General features: G+C 33.6%; 1 protein-coding gene and 1 long non-coding RNA gene across 3 annotated transcripts; both read right to left on the bottom strand.

Moving 5' to 3' along the window:
- Window positions 1–2831: 2831 nt before the first annotated feature.
- LOC109004670 lies at window positions 2832–4693 on the bottom strand. Of its 2 annotated transcripts, XR_004800896.1 has the most exons (5): window positions 4472–4693; window positions 4245–4323; window positions 4044–4145; window positions 3861–3911; window positions 2832–3255 (listed from the first exon to the last, which is right to left on the bottom strand). It is a non-coding gene; the product is annotated as an uncharacterized LOC109004670 (long non-coding RNA). The 2 variants fall into 2 exon arrangements; XR_004800895.1 differs by having other exon boundaries at window positions 4245–4693.
- A 3788-nt stretch (window positions 4694–8481) lies between these two features.
- Window positions 8482–10107, bottom strand: LOC109004669 (inositol-tetrakisphosphate 1-kinase 1-like). The gene has a single exon (XM_018983303.2). The coding sequence runs from the start codon at window positions 9885–9887 to the stop codon at window positions 8799–8801; it is 1089 nt and encodes a 362-aa protein (XP_018838848.1). The 5' UTR covers window positions 9888–10107; the 3' UTR covers window positions 8482–8798.
- Between the last annotated feature and the right edge of the window lie 4884 nt (window positions 10108–14991).

The raw sequence follows: 14991 nt of genomic DNA, 5'->3' as shown, positions 1-14991 counted from the left end.
GTTTAGACAAATTTCTTGCAATGTAAAACTAGGTGGCCACAGTATAAGAATGAGCATGCGTCCTTTGAAGTTCTATGGGGCTTGGTTGAGAACTCCGTGTTTGTCTTGAGGGGATTAGAAAGTGAATAAGAACAAGTTTATGTCCAAGTCTTCTATTAAGAATTTTTGTATGAACTTCCATGTAGCATTAATGCTTGCATGAATTGCAAATTTGTTCAAAGGGCCTGCTACAACTAGACGCCCTATCAATGTTTAATTTCCCATTTACCTCCAATAAGTGCATGGATGGATGTTTAATTTCCTCGTTCTTTTCAGATTCTTTGGGAGAATTTCCTCGTTCCTTTCAGATTCTTTAGGAGGACCATAAGGTGGGAAGTAATGACACGATTCAGATAGCTGGGGCAGAATTATGTTGTCTGAGTTGACATTTTGGCAACAAGAAATCTCCGAGAGTTTCTCATCTTTTTTTCACGGAAATTGTGGATAAGTCTTGAAATGTCGAAACCTTATCACTATTTGTTTGGAATCTTCTTTGAAAGGGCCAGGGGAAAAAGGAATTCGTTGATTTTATTGTTTTCATGGAAGGAAAAAACAAAAGAGAGAGAAGAAAAAACACCAACAGGGGATGACCGAAATAGATGTTTCACCATTCAGTGAACCCAACAAAATTTTTCTGTGTCTGAGTTGACGTTTTGAAAAAAATAGAAGGACCCGTAGGCTCTTTGGTTCCTTGGCCACTCATGCATGTACATTTATTTCTAAGATTTGGCATCTTGAATACGTAAACACTGATTGGTCATCTCATTCTCTAGCATGTATATACAATGGATTAGTGTCAACTAGTTCTAATTTTTGTGTATATTAAAATCCGCAGCCTGACTGCCTATATATAAATAAACTAAAATTTACTTTCGAATAACCCAAGAATTTTTCTAAAATTTTGATTTCATGATTCCTTGCACAAAGAAGTGAAAGATGAGAAGAAAGTAAATTTAAATATCATTAAATATATTTAAGATTATGAAACATTTTTTTTTTACTTCTTCAATTCTACTACATAATTCCATCTAATTCCTATCTTATTAGAATATCTTATATCATGAAGACAGATTAATTCCTATAATTTTAAATTTTTTATTCTGTGTAGGTTCAACTTTAATCGAATCAATCCTTATGTTAACCTTTCGTTGGTGAATAGCGAAATATGCTGACATGGTGCGCCACTTGTCATTTCATATGAAGAAAATATAAAAATTGAAAAGATAAAGAGTCGGGCTACTCTGCCGCCTAGTGTAGACTGCTCGGTTTGACTGCACAACACTTTTTCGGTTTTTTTTATTTTATTTTTATTTTTACATTTTTTAATATTTTTTAATATTTTTAAAAAATAAAAAAATACATCAATACAATTAAAATCAATTCCTTAATCATTAAATAAAAAAATATAAAAAAAAATTCCCGAGTGGTGCACTTGAGCAATAACATGAAGGCGGTAGAGTAGGCTTTTCTAACGATAGAATTGAAAATGGTACAACAAAAGTTATTTAAAACCAATAAAATCTAAAAATACAAATATTAAATCCGGACAATATCTCAAACATATGAAAAAGAATAAAACATCTAAATATAAGAAAAATAACTCCAAATTGCAATGTGTGTGTGAATAGAATAGGATGGTTTTAAACCATATAGCCTCCCAATGTAGGGCTAAGTGAAAATCTGAAAATCCGACTCTGCTCCAACTTCGCTCCAACTCTAATAAGTCGGAGTCGGAATTCTTTTCACCAAAAAAGTCGAGTTGGAGTCGGAGTCGGAGGTAGATATACTGAATCTGACTCCGCTCTGATTCTGACTCCAATATTGTACATATTTTATAAAAACATATGTATTTTTTATATACTGATCATATATATTTTATATAACTATAACTAACTTATATAGTTAGTTAAATTCAATAATATATTAGTATGAATAAATTATTATAAATTATATATACTTATACTATAATATAAATTGACTAATAATAATTTAGTATATGTAAACACTATACTATTAACTATTACTATCAAGTAACACTAATGTATAATAACATTTAATACTAATGTATTATGTATAAACACAAATATATAATTTTATAATAATATGTAATACTAATTTATAATAACTAAAGTATAATAACATGTACTAGTAATGTATAATAATCAATGTATAATAACATATAATAATAATGTATAATAATATTAATTTGTACAATGATTTATTTTTTCAATTTTAGTTATGTTTTAATAAAATTGAAATTTGAAAAAATATTTTTTTAAAAAAAAAAACTAAAATCTGGAAGCTCAATTCCATTAGTCAGAGTCCAAAATTGTCAAATTGAAATTTCAAATGGGTTAGGAAAAAAAAGTCCAAATCTGACTCCGCTCTGACAAGTTGGAGTTGAAGTCCGAATCGGAGGCCATACGACCCCTGATCCGACCTCTAACCTCAAACATGGCACAACCACTCCCTAGTGGAGGTGGGAACCAAGCACCTCGCAAATTTATTTATTTAATTTTAATTTCTAATATTTAATTTTTACAATCTCGAAAGGTTCATTTTATTTTCTTATATGTTCTTTATTCTTAATTTATGTTTTTATTATTTCTAAAGGCATTTTTCATTTTTTAACTAGTTATATTTATCTTTAGTTCTCATACTTTAAATAGAATTTTTCAATTTGTGCACTTTCTAGATTTTTTGGTTTTAAAGAGAGATTTTTTATTATTTATTATATGCCACATAGTATGCCACGTCAAGATATTTTGAAATTAACAGAATGACTAGTTTATTCAAGGTTAAAATTATGAGAAGCAAAAAATGTAAAATAAGATGAAGATAGGAAGTTTGTTAGACTTTAGATGAGTCTGGAAAGCCTTGCACTTCCGAGTACAAACTTGGTTAAAACTATGATAACTTGAGACAATGAAGCTCGATCAGACAATAAAGACTGAGAAAGGTGAAGGGAACCCCCGCTTAAATGTGTTCCAAAAGGTGCCATCAATGGAGAGATATGCCCCTGCTATTCTATCCCAGTGGTTATCTTGAATTACTGAATCACTTATCTTTCACGTGGAAATGATGGGTGTTGCTTTGGGAAATGCCGGAGTGCAGACCTTGGGAAGGTGACGGCCATGTCACGTGTGTCTCCCGCAGCCCTTCAAACTTGGTGATGCAACACATTTTTTATAGGTCTAACAGAGCATCCATCTAATTCTAATGCAACACACACAGGTGAGTGAGGTGAGAGACTTGAGAAGGTCAGTAGGTAGCCTCGAGACCACTGTTTTAAATACCATAGCGTACCGGCTACTGTTTTCATTTTTTTATATTACAAACTCATTTTTTCACCCTCAATTCAGACTAAACTATTTATAATTTAAATATATATATGTATTTATATATAATTTATTCATATATAGACTATTATTTTATAATATAATTTATATATATATATATTTATATATAATGTATTCATATATCGACTATTCTGAAACAGTACCGGTATCTAAATATTTCGTTTCAGTGCCTTGACCGGTACGACGTCCGGTATGGTATTCAAAACATTACTCAAGACCACATAACCGAAAATCACCTTTCCAAACCAGAATCTGCCTATCCAACCCAAAATCTTGATTTGATATTTTTACCTAAGAGACATTTGATTCAGATTATTATTTCATTCAAACTTCAGCCATGCAAATTAGTACCCTATACACATTGTTCCAAGACCCCCTGATTTAAAAAATAAATAAATAATAAATAAATAAATAAATAATTTGCAAAGAAGATCTTAGAATTGAGATGAAAATGATACGTACCTGTTCAATGTGGCCAAATAATTTGAAAAGCTGGGGTATGAAATTGCATATCTGGGAAAGTAAGAAATAAGGAATGCAGTGAGGAGATGTACCTGATGACTGTTGCCTGACAAGTTCATTGTTTAGGATGGCAAATTACGCGATTAGTGTTTCCTGAAAGGTATATGATTATTGTTGCCTGACCTGAAGATCAAATGGTTAAGGAAGCTCTCCTATGCTTCCTTTTCGTGAAACCAAAGTATGAGATTATTGTTTTCTGACATCACGTTCTTCTAAGGAAGCTCCCTGAAACCAAATTATCTGAATTCTGGAGCAAGCTTGATTGGTGCAAGAAAACTTCCCACTAATTAGGAAAGAAAATATTTCAACCGGATAGTGGCTTACCTCAAGTTGCCTCGTCATCTCCAAGCCAATGGTAAAATGATATCTTCTTGTTTTGGTACTTCTCATTGGCACTCTCATCCTCAAAATACGTATGGTATGGAAAGAAAGCAAAAAATTACAATAAGATAAAAAGGAAATTATAAATGGTTAATATTTGAAAGGAAAAATAAGATTTGAATCAACATATGGGACTCAGTCCAAAAGAGAAGACAAATTAGGCAACTAACCGCTCTTGTCAACCTCTCAGTTGACAAGATTGGCTTTCATCAACTCCCTTTCAATGCAATGACCTTCACCAAATCATTCTGACAGACATGAACAGCTGACCATGAAGTCCAGATCTGATGCTGCCTACTGCAAATTTGCTCTATGCCCTTCAATTGTAGATACTGTGAAAGACGATATATCTACCTCTCATTTCAAAGAACCCTCGGCAACCTTCTAGCTTTCTTGGGTCTCGTTTGATTATATAAATAAGATGAGATAAGATGAAAGTTGAATAAAATATTATTAGAATATAATTTTTTAATATAATTTTTATTTTAGAATTTAAAAAAGTTGAATTGTTTATTGTATTTTGTGTGGGAGTTTGAGAAAATTATAATGATTAGATAAGATGAGATGAGAAGAGATGATTTGTATAATCAAAGAGGCCCTACAGCCAATGTAGTTAAGCTTTAACTCTTAACTCACATGTGAACTATGCACATTCTATGTACCACCAAACCAAGATCTTCTGAAATTTCCTTCTAAAAATAATATGAAAATGGAAGAAACAGAATTATACCTTGCAAAAGTAACACCTCTCACTAAAATCAAGCAAATGTATTTTTTCCAAAAAGTAGAATCCATATTTCCTTGAGAGAGCAGAATGGACTTGAGAACATATTTGTTTTTCCAAATTCGTAGCACATGAATTCAACATGCACTCTAATATGCTAATTCTGTGCATCCAACATGCATGATGGTGCTACCAATTCTTTCCACAACATGCCATCAAATCACTACGATTAACGTCGAGTCAAGTCCATCAACCATCGTGTGAGTTCCTTAATACCACAGAATCTACTACCCATTTTTTTTTTTTTATATCAGAAAGAAATCTACTACTTACAGACACCTCTGGAATGTTTTGTTCCTCACCTATAGTTTCCCAAAGAAACATCCCACAGAAATACAGTATCTCCATTAAAAGTTATGGTACTTAGGGCTGACCAAAAATCCGAAAATCCGATTCTGCACTAACTCCGCTCCGGCTCCACTCTGACTCCAATAAGTTAGAGTCGGAGTCGTAGTTTTTTTATCCAAAAAAGTCGGAGTCGGAGGTGGTGATGTACCGACTCCGACTCCAATTCCGATATTGTACATATTTTATAAAATATGTATTTTTTATCTATTAATCATATATATTTTATATAACTATAACTTATATAGTTAATTAAATTCAATAATATAATAGTATAAGTAAATTATTATAAAATAATATGCTTATACTAAAATATAAATAGACTAAATTTACTAATAATAGTTTAGTATATGTAAACAACATACTATTAACTATTACTACCATGTAACACTAATGTATAATAACACGTAATACTAATGTATAAACATTAACATATAATAACATATAATACTAATATATAATAACAATAATTTGTACAATGATTTATTTTTTCAATTTTGGTTATGTTTTAATAAAATCGAAATTGAAAAAATATTTAAAAAAAAAAAACTGAAATCTGGAAGCCCAAAGCTGATTAGTGAGAGCCTAAGATTGTCAAATTGAAATTTCAAAATGGGCTAAAAAAAACCCAATAAAAAAGCTAAAATCCGACTCCGCTCTGGCAAGTCAAAGTCGGAGTCGGATAGGAGGTTATGCGAATCGGAGTTGGAGATAGGGAACTCCGACTCCGACATTGTCAGTGCTCAGCCCTAATGGTACTTATACCATCCACTTTTTCCTACACAAGGCCATAGTATTTAGTTCCTTGGCTATTAACGAGCACCTAATCTGAATCTATAAAGTTTTAAGTAATTCCCCAGGAAAATCCCATTCCTTCCTAACATTCCCAATAGAGGCAGCACAAAGGCCTAAGAAGACTTTGAGAACACCTACAGCATTCACTCTCATTATATTTCCAACACCACTTCAAGGAAACACATATATAGCTAACATAGTTTAAAAATCTCTTGGTTATATTCATTTTTAAAGTTTAACTAGGGAGACTGACTGATGCACCAATGAAAAGAAGTGACTAATTCAAGTTGAGGGAATGAAAAGTGATGATCGGACACCTAAAATAACATGGCTAGAAATAGTGAAGAAGGATATGTTAAATAGGAATGTGACAGAGTATGATTCTTAATTGAGTTGTATATTCATCTTCAAACATTAACCAAGCAAAAAAAATATTCAACTTGGATAACGAGCAAGAGCAAGGAAACCCAAAACCCCATTTTTGAACCATTTTCCTCCTTCTTAGTATAGAAGTGTTCGGCTTGATTTCTCCTACTTTCTTCATGGTATATGTCATACTTGTCAGGGTACCTAAGGAAGTCTGAGGACAAAAAAAAATAACTTCACTTCATTTTAAACCAGACCTCAATCCCCTTTCCAAAACCACATCTTGCGGACATTAACATTTGATTTAAAGGATCACATATTTTTGTGTATACTGGAAGCCAACAACAATAGGAATTTTCATCTTTGATCTCTACAGAATAAATATTGCTCATCCAACAACGATGCTGGGATCATTGAATCAGATAACATGCTGAAAATTAATTTTAGCCTATATCTCATATAGAAGATATACCTTACAGTAAGAATGATCCACAAAAGCTAGCAGAGATGATTGGATCAGATACCAAAGAGCATGGCGAATCTGATTCCAGTGCAGGGTGTTAGATGTTTGACACCATTATAGTGACATTGGATCCAACACCAGTACAAGGAGTAGAAATCACAGAGTTGAACATAGGTTGTAGCCTGTAGGACACAACAAAGCTCATTGTATACAAATACGACTCATACATAGGTTAGCGACAACATCCACAAATATAATGCTGCAAGTCAACTCTCTCCATTTGTGTTGATAGTAAGAACTCAAATCCTTTTCCATGTTGATAAACACAGTTTGGGTCATGTACATATTGGCACTTTTCTAACCCCTAGTCCACATTGGTCACCAGTACCAAGAGCAATGCTACTCATCATCCCAACTTCTATCATCCTCTCATCATCATATGATGTGTCATTAGATGACTGGAGATTATTTATTATATTTCACTTATAAACCTATCATCTAATGCCACATCATGGGATGATGGGAGAATAATGGAAGTTAAGATGATGAATAGATTTTTTCCCAGTACCAATTGGTCATATGCATTACTTCAAAACCCAATTAACGAGAAATTGACCCCAACAAATTTCTTGTAAAAGAAAGAAGTCAACTCTTGTATATTTTTTTATTAAAAGAACTCGAAACATCAGATTGCATGTGCTATCCATGAGGTAACTCTCAAAAGACCTCCTCAAATACACTGAAAACATACTTCTGTGCAGAACAGTCGGTACATGTGGAATGGAAATCATATCATTAACCGATAAAAAAATCATATCATTAGATTTTCATCATAACATAACACATACATATACCAGAAACCAACAACTAAGCCCAAACTAGTCTGAGCACACCAAAAATAAGTTCATGAAAGCTGCTAGCTATGTCATCTCAAGCAAAATAAGGTAAATTACATTTTGATAATGTGAACAACTCAGAGATAAAAGTTTCTTGTATCCAAACTTCCAACAAAAGTACAAAACCCTCATGACCAGTAAAAGGACTATAGACCAGAACAATCTATCAGATAGCCTATATTAATTCAAGAAAAGCATTAAAAGACGACAAGATACCATCAATCAAATATATGTAATTTGAATATTGAGTTTTTTCACTTTCCATCTTCATATATGTTTTCTCTTCCATACTTATCAAAAAAAAAATGTTTATACAAATTTCCTGGGGACAAATTTCCAACCAAAAAGGAAAAAAAAAAAAAAAAAAAACAGCTCCTGCGTTTTCCTTTCACGTCTTTTCTGGCAGTATTTTATTGACAATGTATGAAGTTAGCAGCCTTAATTGTCCAAGCTAGTAAACCCACAAAAATTGACAAATTAACAAATTCAATAATACAGAGTGTGCAAAAGAATTAAAACGGGAACTCTTAATTCACAAAATGGCGAATCTCATTCAATAAATGTGCCAAAGTCACAAACTAAGATTAGTTTTTCACGCAAGAAAGACTCAAAAGCCTAAAAGTACAACTTTCGACATCCCTAAGGCCTTGAAGAGTATATGAGAAAGTACCTATCTCCAGAGTAAAACTGCGGGTGGAATATACATCATCAACATTGACACAACACGTAATTGCTGTCAAGAGGCTAAAACTCTAATACCCGTCATCGAAACCTACTCAATTCCAAACTGTACCAAAACCATCTCCTACCTAAACCCCAATACACCCAAATCACACCCTTCACCCGATTTACCGGGTAATTTGCTGACATTGATGACAGGATTGAATCGATTTCTCCATCTCGTCCGGACCAATTTCATTCCCATCACTGCAAAAATTATCGCTCACAATCTTTCTTATATCTTTGTCAGAACTAACAAACTTCGCCACCTCCTTCTCTTCCTTATTCACTACATCCAAGAAGAAATCCGTCAATAAAGCCTCGTAACCCGGCACTTTGGCATACCCGGGAAAGTAATTGATGTCAATTATAAGGTAGCGACTCCCAGACCTCGCGTCCCGAATGACATCGAAGTTAAAGAGATTCAGTTTCAGGGCATGCCGCAGTCCGTTGGCGATATCAGCGAGGAAACTCTGCGGCGGCATCTCAGTATCGTCCAAATGCATCATCTTGTAGTATTTGTCGTCAACCTTTTCGTTGCTAGCGACATTCGATACCTGCGAAAACGACAATACGCTTTCAGAGACACCCAATTTCTCTTCCGAGACGTCCGGCAACGACTTGCGTTTCACGCACCTGACGTACTGGCCGACAACGTAGACCTTGAAGATGACCCCGCCGTGGTTCACGAATTCTTGGAGGACAATCGGGGGCCTGAGCTTGTTTAGTCCGTCGTGGTTGAACACCAAGTTCATTCTGTGCGATCTGGCACTGCCGTCGGCGACCAAGGGCTTTGCGATCACCGGGAACTTGAGGCTCTCCCATGCCTGCCCATCGAAGAGGGTTTCATTGTCGTAGATGACGATTTGCTTGGGGATCCCGAACGTTTCGTTCCGGGACTCTATCCTGAGATCCGAAACGGCCTGTAGCATGGAGATTCGGTTGTGGAGGCGCTCGATCGCATCGGGGGGGTCCACGATGGCCGCATTAGGGTTCCTGAGACGGAACTCTTCCAGTTGCTGCTTCCACTCCTCTCCGTACAATTTGTGTAGTACGCAGTCGAATAGGCCCTGATCCACCAGCGGCAGGGTCGGGTCAATCTTGACGAGATCCACGCCACGAGACCCTGCAAGATTCAGCAGAGAGTCTCGGATGAAGCTGTTCTGTTTCTTCGGCGCCAAGGCGTATCCTATTCTGAATCTGCACTCGTCAGCCATTGGGGGCAATTCACGTAGAGAGAACACAAGAAAATCAGCAAATGTGAAAACGCAAACATAAAAGAGAGCAATTCGAGGAGTCTTGCTAGGTTAGCAAATCGAAGCAGAGAACTTCAACGTCCTTTTCAAGGGTTCTTTAAAGAAAGAGAGCTTTGGAGAGAACGAGTCGAACGACAATGGCAGAAAGAAATAGAGATAGAGAGCGCGAGAGAAGGGTAACGGAGATAGGAGGTGATATATATAGTTTCGAGGCTTCGACTAGGGTTAGGAGGGAGGGGATTTGATAAAGTAACCAGGGTTACTAGGAGACGTGGCACATTCTTGGGTACAATATGCGGATTCGCGCCGCACGGGCAAAGTGACCGCGTGTGAAGGTAAGGAGGTGGGCTAAAGTAACAAGAGGGGAATGGAAGGGTCAACGTTTCCGCTCGGCTCCGGGTGGACCATTTTTGACCGTGGTCTCAGCCAGGGGCTGGGGTCGGGAAAGCCGGAAGGTCATGGCCTTGTAGACTTTATACAAGTCATTTGTCTGTGCGCGTGGTGTGTATTGTGGGAAAGTAAAGCTAGCGTGACGTCGGTGATATAATTTATAATTGCAGAACTCCAACCGTGCATACGGATACTTAGTGATGCGACTTGTCATCAACAGAATTTCTGACACGTGGATTATAATTGATAAATTGGCACATTTCCTTAGGAATAATACTCTTAATCATAAAATTATAATCAAACGTACGATTAACCAACATTTATCAAATGCAAAGTATTGTTTAGGTAAATTTAAATATACACCCCTCATACTATCCTGATTTCGAATTAGCTCCTTGTATTATTTTTAAAATAACACAATATGGTTTCAGTCATATAGATATAGGTCACTCCATCAACTTTCCCATCTATCAACATTAATGAGAAATACGTGGTCCAATTACCAATTGTCATTTGCTATTTATTAATGTTTCCTGTTAATATTGATAGATGAAAAAGTTGACAGAAGAACCTATTTCTAAATAATTAAAACCATAAGGTGTTATTTCTATAAAAAAAAACATGGAGAGCTAATCCAAAGTCGGATGTAGTACCAAGGATGTGTGATCAAATTTACCTATTTTACTAGCAACAACATAACGGAAGCGGTTAATAAATATAGGCAAATCCAAAATCTTATCCAGATCTAATACAATATTTGTGAGTACATAATAAATGTTGATCAATTATATTTAATGAATAGATTTCATCCTAACTTCGAATATGGAATCCAATTACGCTAAATAAGAAATGATATTCTTAATCATAAAATTATAATGAAACGTATGATCAACTAACATTTATCTAATTTGAATAAGGGCAAGAAGAAATGGGATGATTAAAGCTAAATAGGAAACATTTATCAAATTATAATGAAATTATATCCTAAATAGGAAATGATACTCTTAATCATAATTACACCACACATTATCCACGTGGCCCGTGACACTACTCTATTTTTTACTCAATTTCATATTCTTTGGAAACACTTAAAAAAATTGAGTATTGTTTTTGAAATTAAAACCGAAAATAACATTATTTTAATATGAACCGTAGACTTGCAAGTAGTGAAATACCAAACCAATTAATTTTCTTGGGCGTGGATTAGGACATTCCATCAATATAACCAACCACACCAAGATTATTGTATGCAAGTTTGATTTTCGAATCAAGATATTCCTCCAAACAAGCATATTCTTCACATTAATTTCGAGCCTGATGTTTATGCAACCAAAAAAAGTGTTTGCCTGTTGCAAAAGGGAATTTCCTTTTTGGCTTTTTCACTTTTTAATTCAACCATTTGAGACTGTCTCATCAGACTTTGGAATACTTTCCTCTTGTCCACGTCAATTAAAACAGAAATAAGCTTGTTTTTATCATTTTTCTCTTCTTTCTTTTCCTTTTCTATCAAAGGATTTTCTTTTTCTTTTTTTTTTAGTTAAATGGTCAAAACGCAAAAGATAATTGCCATGATTAAAGCTTCCTACAACCATTAATGATTAATACAAAGATTCATTCGATAAACACATTTTGAAAACACCATGTAATTACATGGCATATCGAAATAGGATAGTGCTACAAGGACTGATAATCAATCAATGAATTCAAACTGATGAGTGTAAATGTATTTTTATATTTTTATTCTTTTTTTAATGTTTTTTTTATATATCTTTTAATATTTTTAAAAATAAAAAAAATCAATCCATCAATTTTATCTATCACTCTTATAAGTTCAACTAGTATTTTAAGGTTTGACTAATATTTTTCATCGAAATATAATATCAAAGTGATAATTATGCTTGACCGAATCATAGTAAATATATTTATATATATATATATATATATTTTTTTTAATAAGAATCATGGTAAATATGATAAGACATACATAATATCTTTGTTTTCTTGGCTAATCAGACAAGTAAGCTCTTCTTTTTAACATAAAGTTAAAGTTGTTATCATTATTTTCACGCAGCCTTTCCCTTTATCAACATTCTCTTCGTACTTTATTATATTTTTCTTTCTCAGTGTTCTCTCCATTTTGCTTAACAAAACCACGTGGAGTGCTGTTTACTCTTTAAAAAAGTCTTATTAGAACAAGAATTTCTCTTCTTCAGATACAATAGTCGTGTAGTATAAGTATTGCATAGTTTTTTTTTTTATAAAGAATAGTGAGATTTATTATTAAAAATTAATTTTTTTTATATAGATTTATTGTGAAGGAGGAAAATTTCTTACACTGGACCAAGAGTAGGGCTCAGATTACAACCTAGATATAAAGTCTATGTAGAACTGGGTCGGATTAGGGCCCAGGTGCACAGTAGCACTTGGGTCAGGGCTTGGGTATGATGCCTGGGTCCGATTTTGTTCATAACAGGAAGTAAGACAGGATATGCAGGTGAAGTCTGAGAGGGAATGAACCTAGCACTCAGTATATGATTAAGTTAAATTATTGCATATTTTATACATTTAAAACCAATATATTTTATTTATTTCATTACATTATTATTGAATTTAGATGAAAAAATTATTAAGATGAATAAATCTGAGTTGTGATTTAAATTGGTTATAGCATGATTTATGCTTAATTTTATAACTTGTGATTTAATTGGACAATGTTCATTCACATGCACAACATATTTTTTATATTCTATTATTCTTATTTTATTTTATTTCTAATTTCTATTATTTTATTTCTAATTTCAAATTCAATAGACTTTCAAGTGGGCAAGACGTTGGAAGAACGTAAGAACTTTCAAGAAGTGTATGACTCTTCAAGTAAGAATAATGATGAGGTTTGAGAGTAATTCGGATCAAAGTCCAAAATGCGTTAGAAGACAGAATGGACACACTTTAGTATTTTAATCATAACTTTCCGCTCAAATATCGGATTGATACGATTCTTGATGCGTTGGGAAACTATCTTAAATGGATACAAAGTTGTCACTAATAAGAATTTTCAAATTCGAACTCCTAAAGCACATACATGGCTGCCAAGTTGAGTCCTAAAATTTAAGCGATTTTGTGTGCGAGAATATGAAAACATTAGGGTTTCTTTCCTACCCTATTTAAGCATATCATTAGCACGAAATTTGGGACTTTTACAAAGCAATGCCGCACATTTGAAGAACTCTTCCAGGGTCCAATTGCCGCTCCAGCCGTCTCCACCATTGCCTACCACCTCCATCTCCATTTATTTGGCTTGCTCTTTTCACTCTGTACTATTTATTTAATTTTAGTTTAAAGTTTGTGATGTATTTTTGATATATTTGGCTTAGATTTTTGGGCATTTTATTTGCTGTTTATTTATTTCGTGTTATTTATTTTTCTCGTTTCTTTAAACTTTCATTTAACAGTGATTACAATTGCTATAGATTGATTTTGAGAATTTTTTATTTGAGTACAAGGATGAAACCTAGAATCTTGATTTTGGGGCTTTTGAATTCTCAATTTGTATTTTGTCAATTACTTTCTAATCTAGTTTAATTCTTAGATTAGTTTTATTAATTTCTTAATTCCATTGCATATTAGATTGATTAAAGTTTAATTAGGACTTAAATAATTGTAGTTTTATTGTTAATTTTTAGATTAATTAAGATTGTTCAGTTTAGTTGATTCTTTGATTGTTAATTTCAATTTATTAGTCTTTTACATTTCATTTCGACACTAAAAAATATAAAAATATGAATCTAGTCCATGACTAGTGCTATTTTCATTCTTGTTGCACTCTTCCATCCATTGCATATACCATCATTTTTATTTTCTCTTTGTGAATATTTTCACCATTTTAAACAAGTTTAATTTTAAGTACTTTCTCTGAGGAGACGATCTAGGAATATTAGAAATATTAGACTTAGCTTCTGATCTTCTAACATGGTGAACTGACCAATATTGAAATCTTTGGATTTTATTTCTGATGTTACTAACAAGCATTCCATTACAAATCCACGACTCTTCAGCTTTTGTAATGGCCTGAATAACTTGAAGAGAGTCACTCTCGAGTTTGATGCTTGTTAAGCCCAACTCATACCCAAAAATGGTTGCTTGGAGAGCACCAAAAGTTTCTGCAAGTAATGGATAAGGAAAGAGACTTCTATTCATTCTCATTGTGCCTATGACTCTTCCTTCCCAATATTCTATAGCTATAACCCCAATACCAATCCTACATGTAGCTTTGTTGATTGCAACGTTTCAGTTGAATTTAATGATATTCTGTGGGGTAGGTTTCCAACACTCTGGTTTCCCAGTACATTAGATGTGTTCGTTCTCAAAAAATAGTCATGAAAAATATTAATTGGGATTTTAATGAATCTAGTGTTACTAAAAACTTGATTTTTTTTTTTTTTATAAAGAGCCGGTAGCCACACACATAGCAGCACCGTCCCAAATTTATTAATCAGCCCTTACTTATAGCGCATGAATACTGTGGTAACATCATTACACTTGGGGACTTACATGATAAACGCTATAAACTAACCCAAAACCAAGTGACAAAAAAAAAAAACCAAAACAAAAACTAACAAGCCTAAGCCAAACAACCAACAAAACTAAATAATAATAATAATTAAAAAAAAAAAAA

The sequence above is a fragment of the Juglans regia genome, chromosome 2 (genome assembly GCF_001411555.2).
Source record: "Juglans regia cultivar Chandler chromosome 2, Walnut 2.0, whole genome shotgun sequence".
Classification (NCBI taxonomy): Eukaryota; Viridiplantae; Streptophyta; class Magnoliopsida; order Fagales; family Juglandaceae; genus Juglans; species Juglans regia.
The sequence above is the reverse complement of the archived record's forward strand: the minus strand, read 5'-3'. Positions and strand labels throughout refer to the sequence as shown.

Excerpts from the sequence above, each read along its gene's own strand:
- LOC109004669 (XM_018983303.2), bottom strand. The coding sequence starts at position 9,887 with ATGGCTGACGAGTGCAGATTCAGAATAGGATACGCCTTGGCGCCGAAG.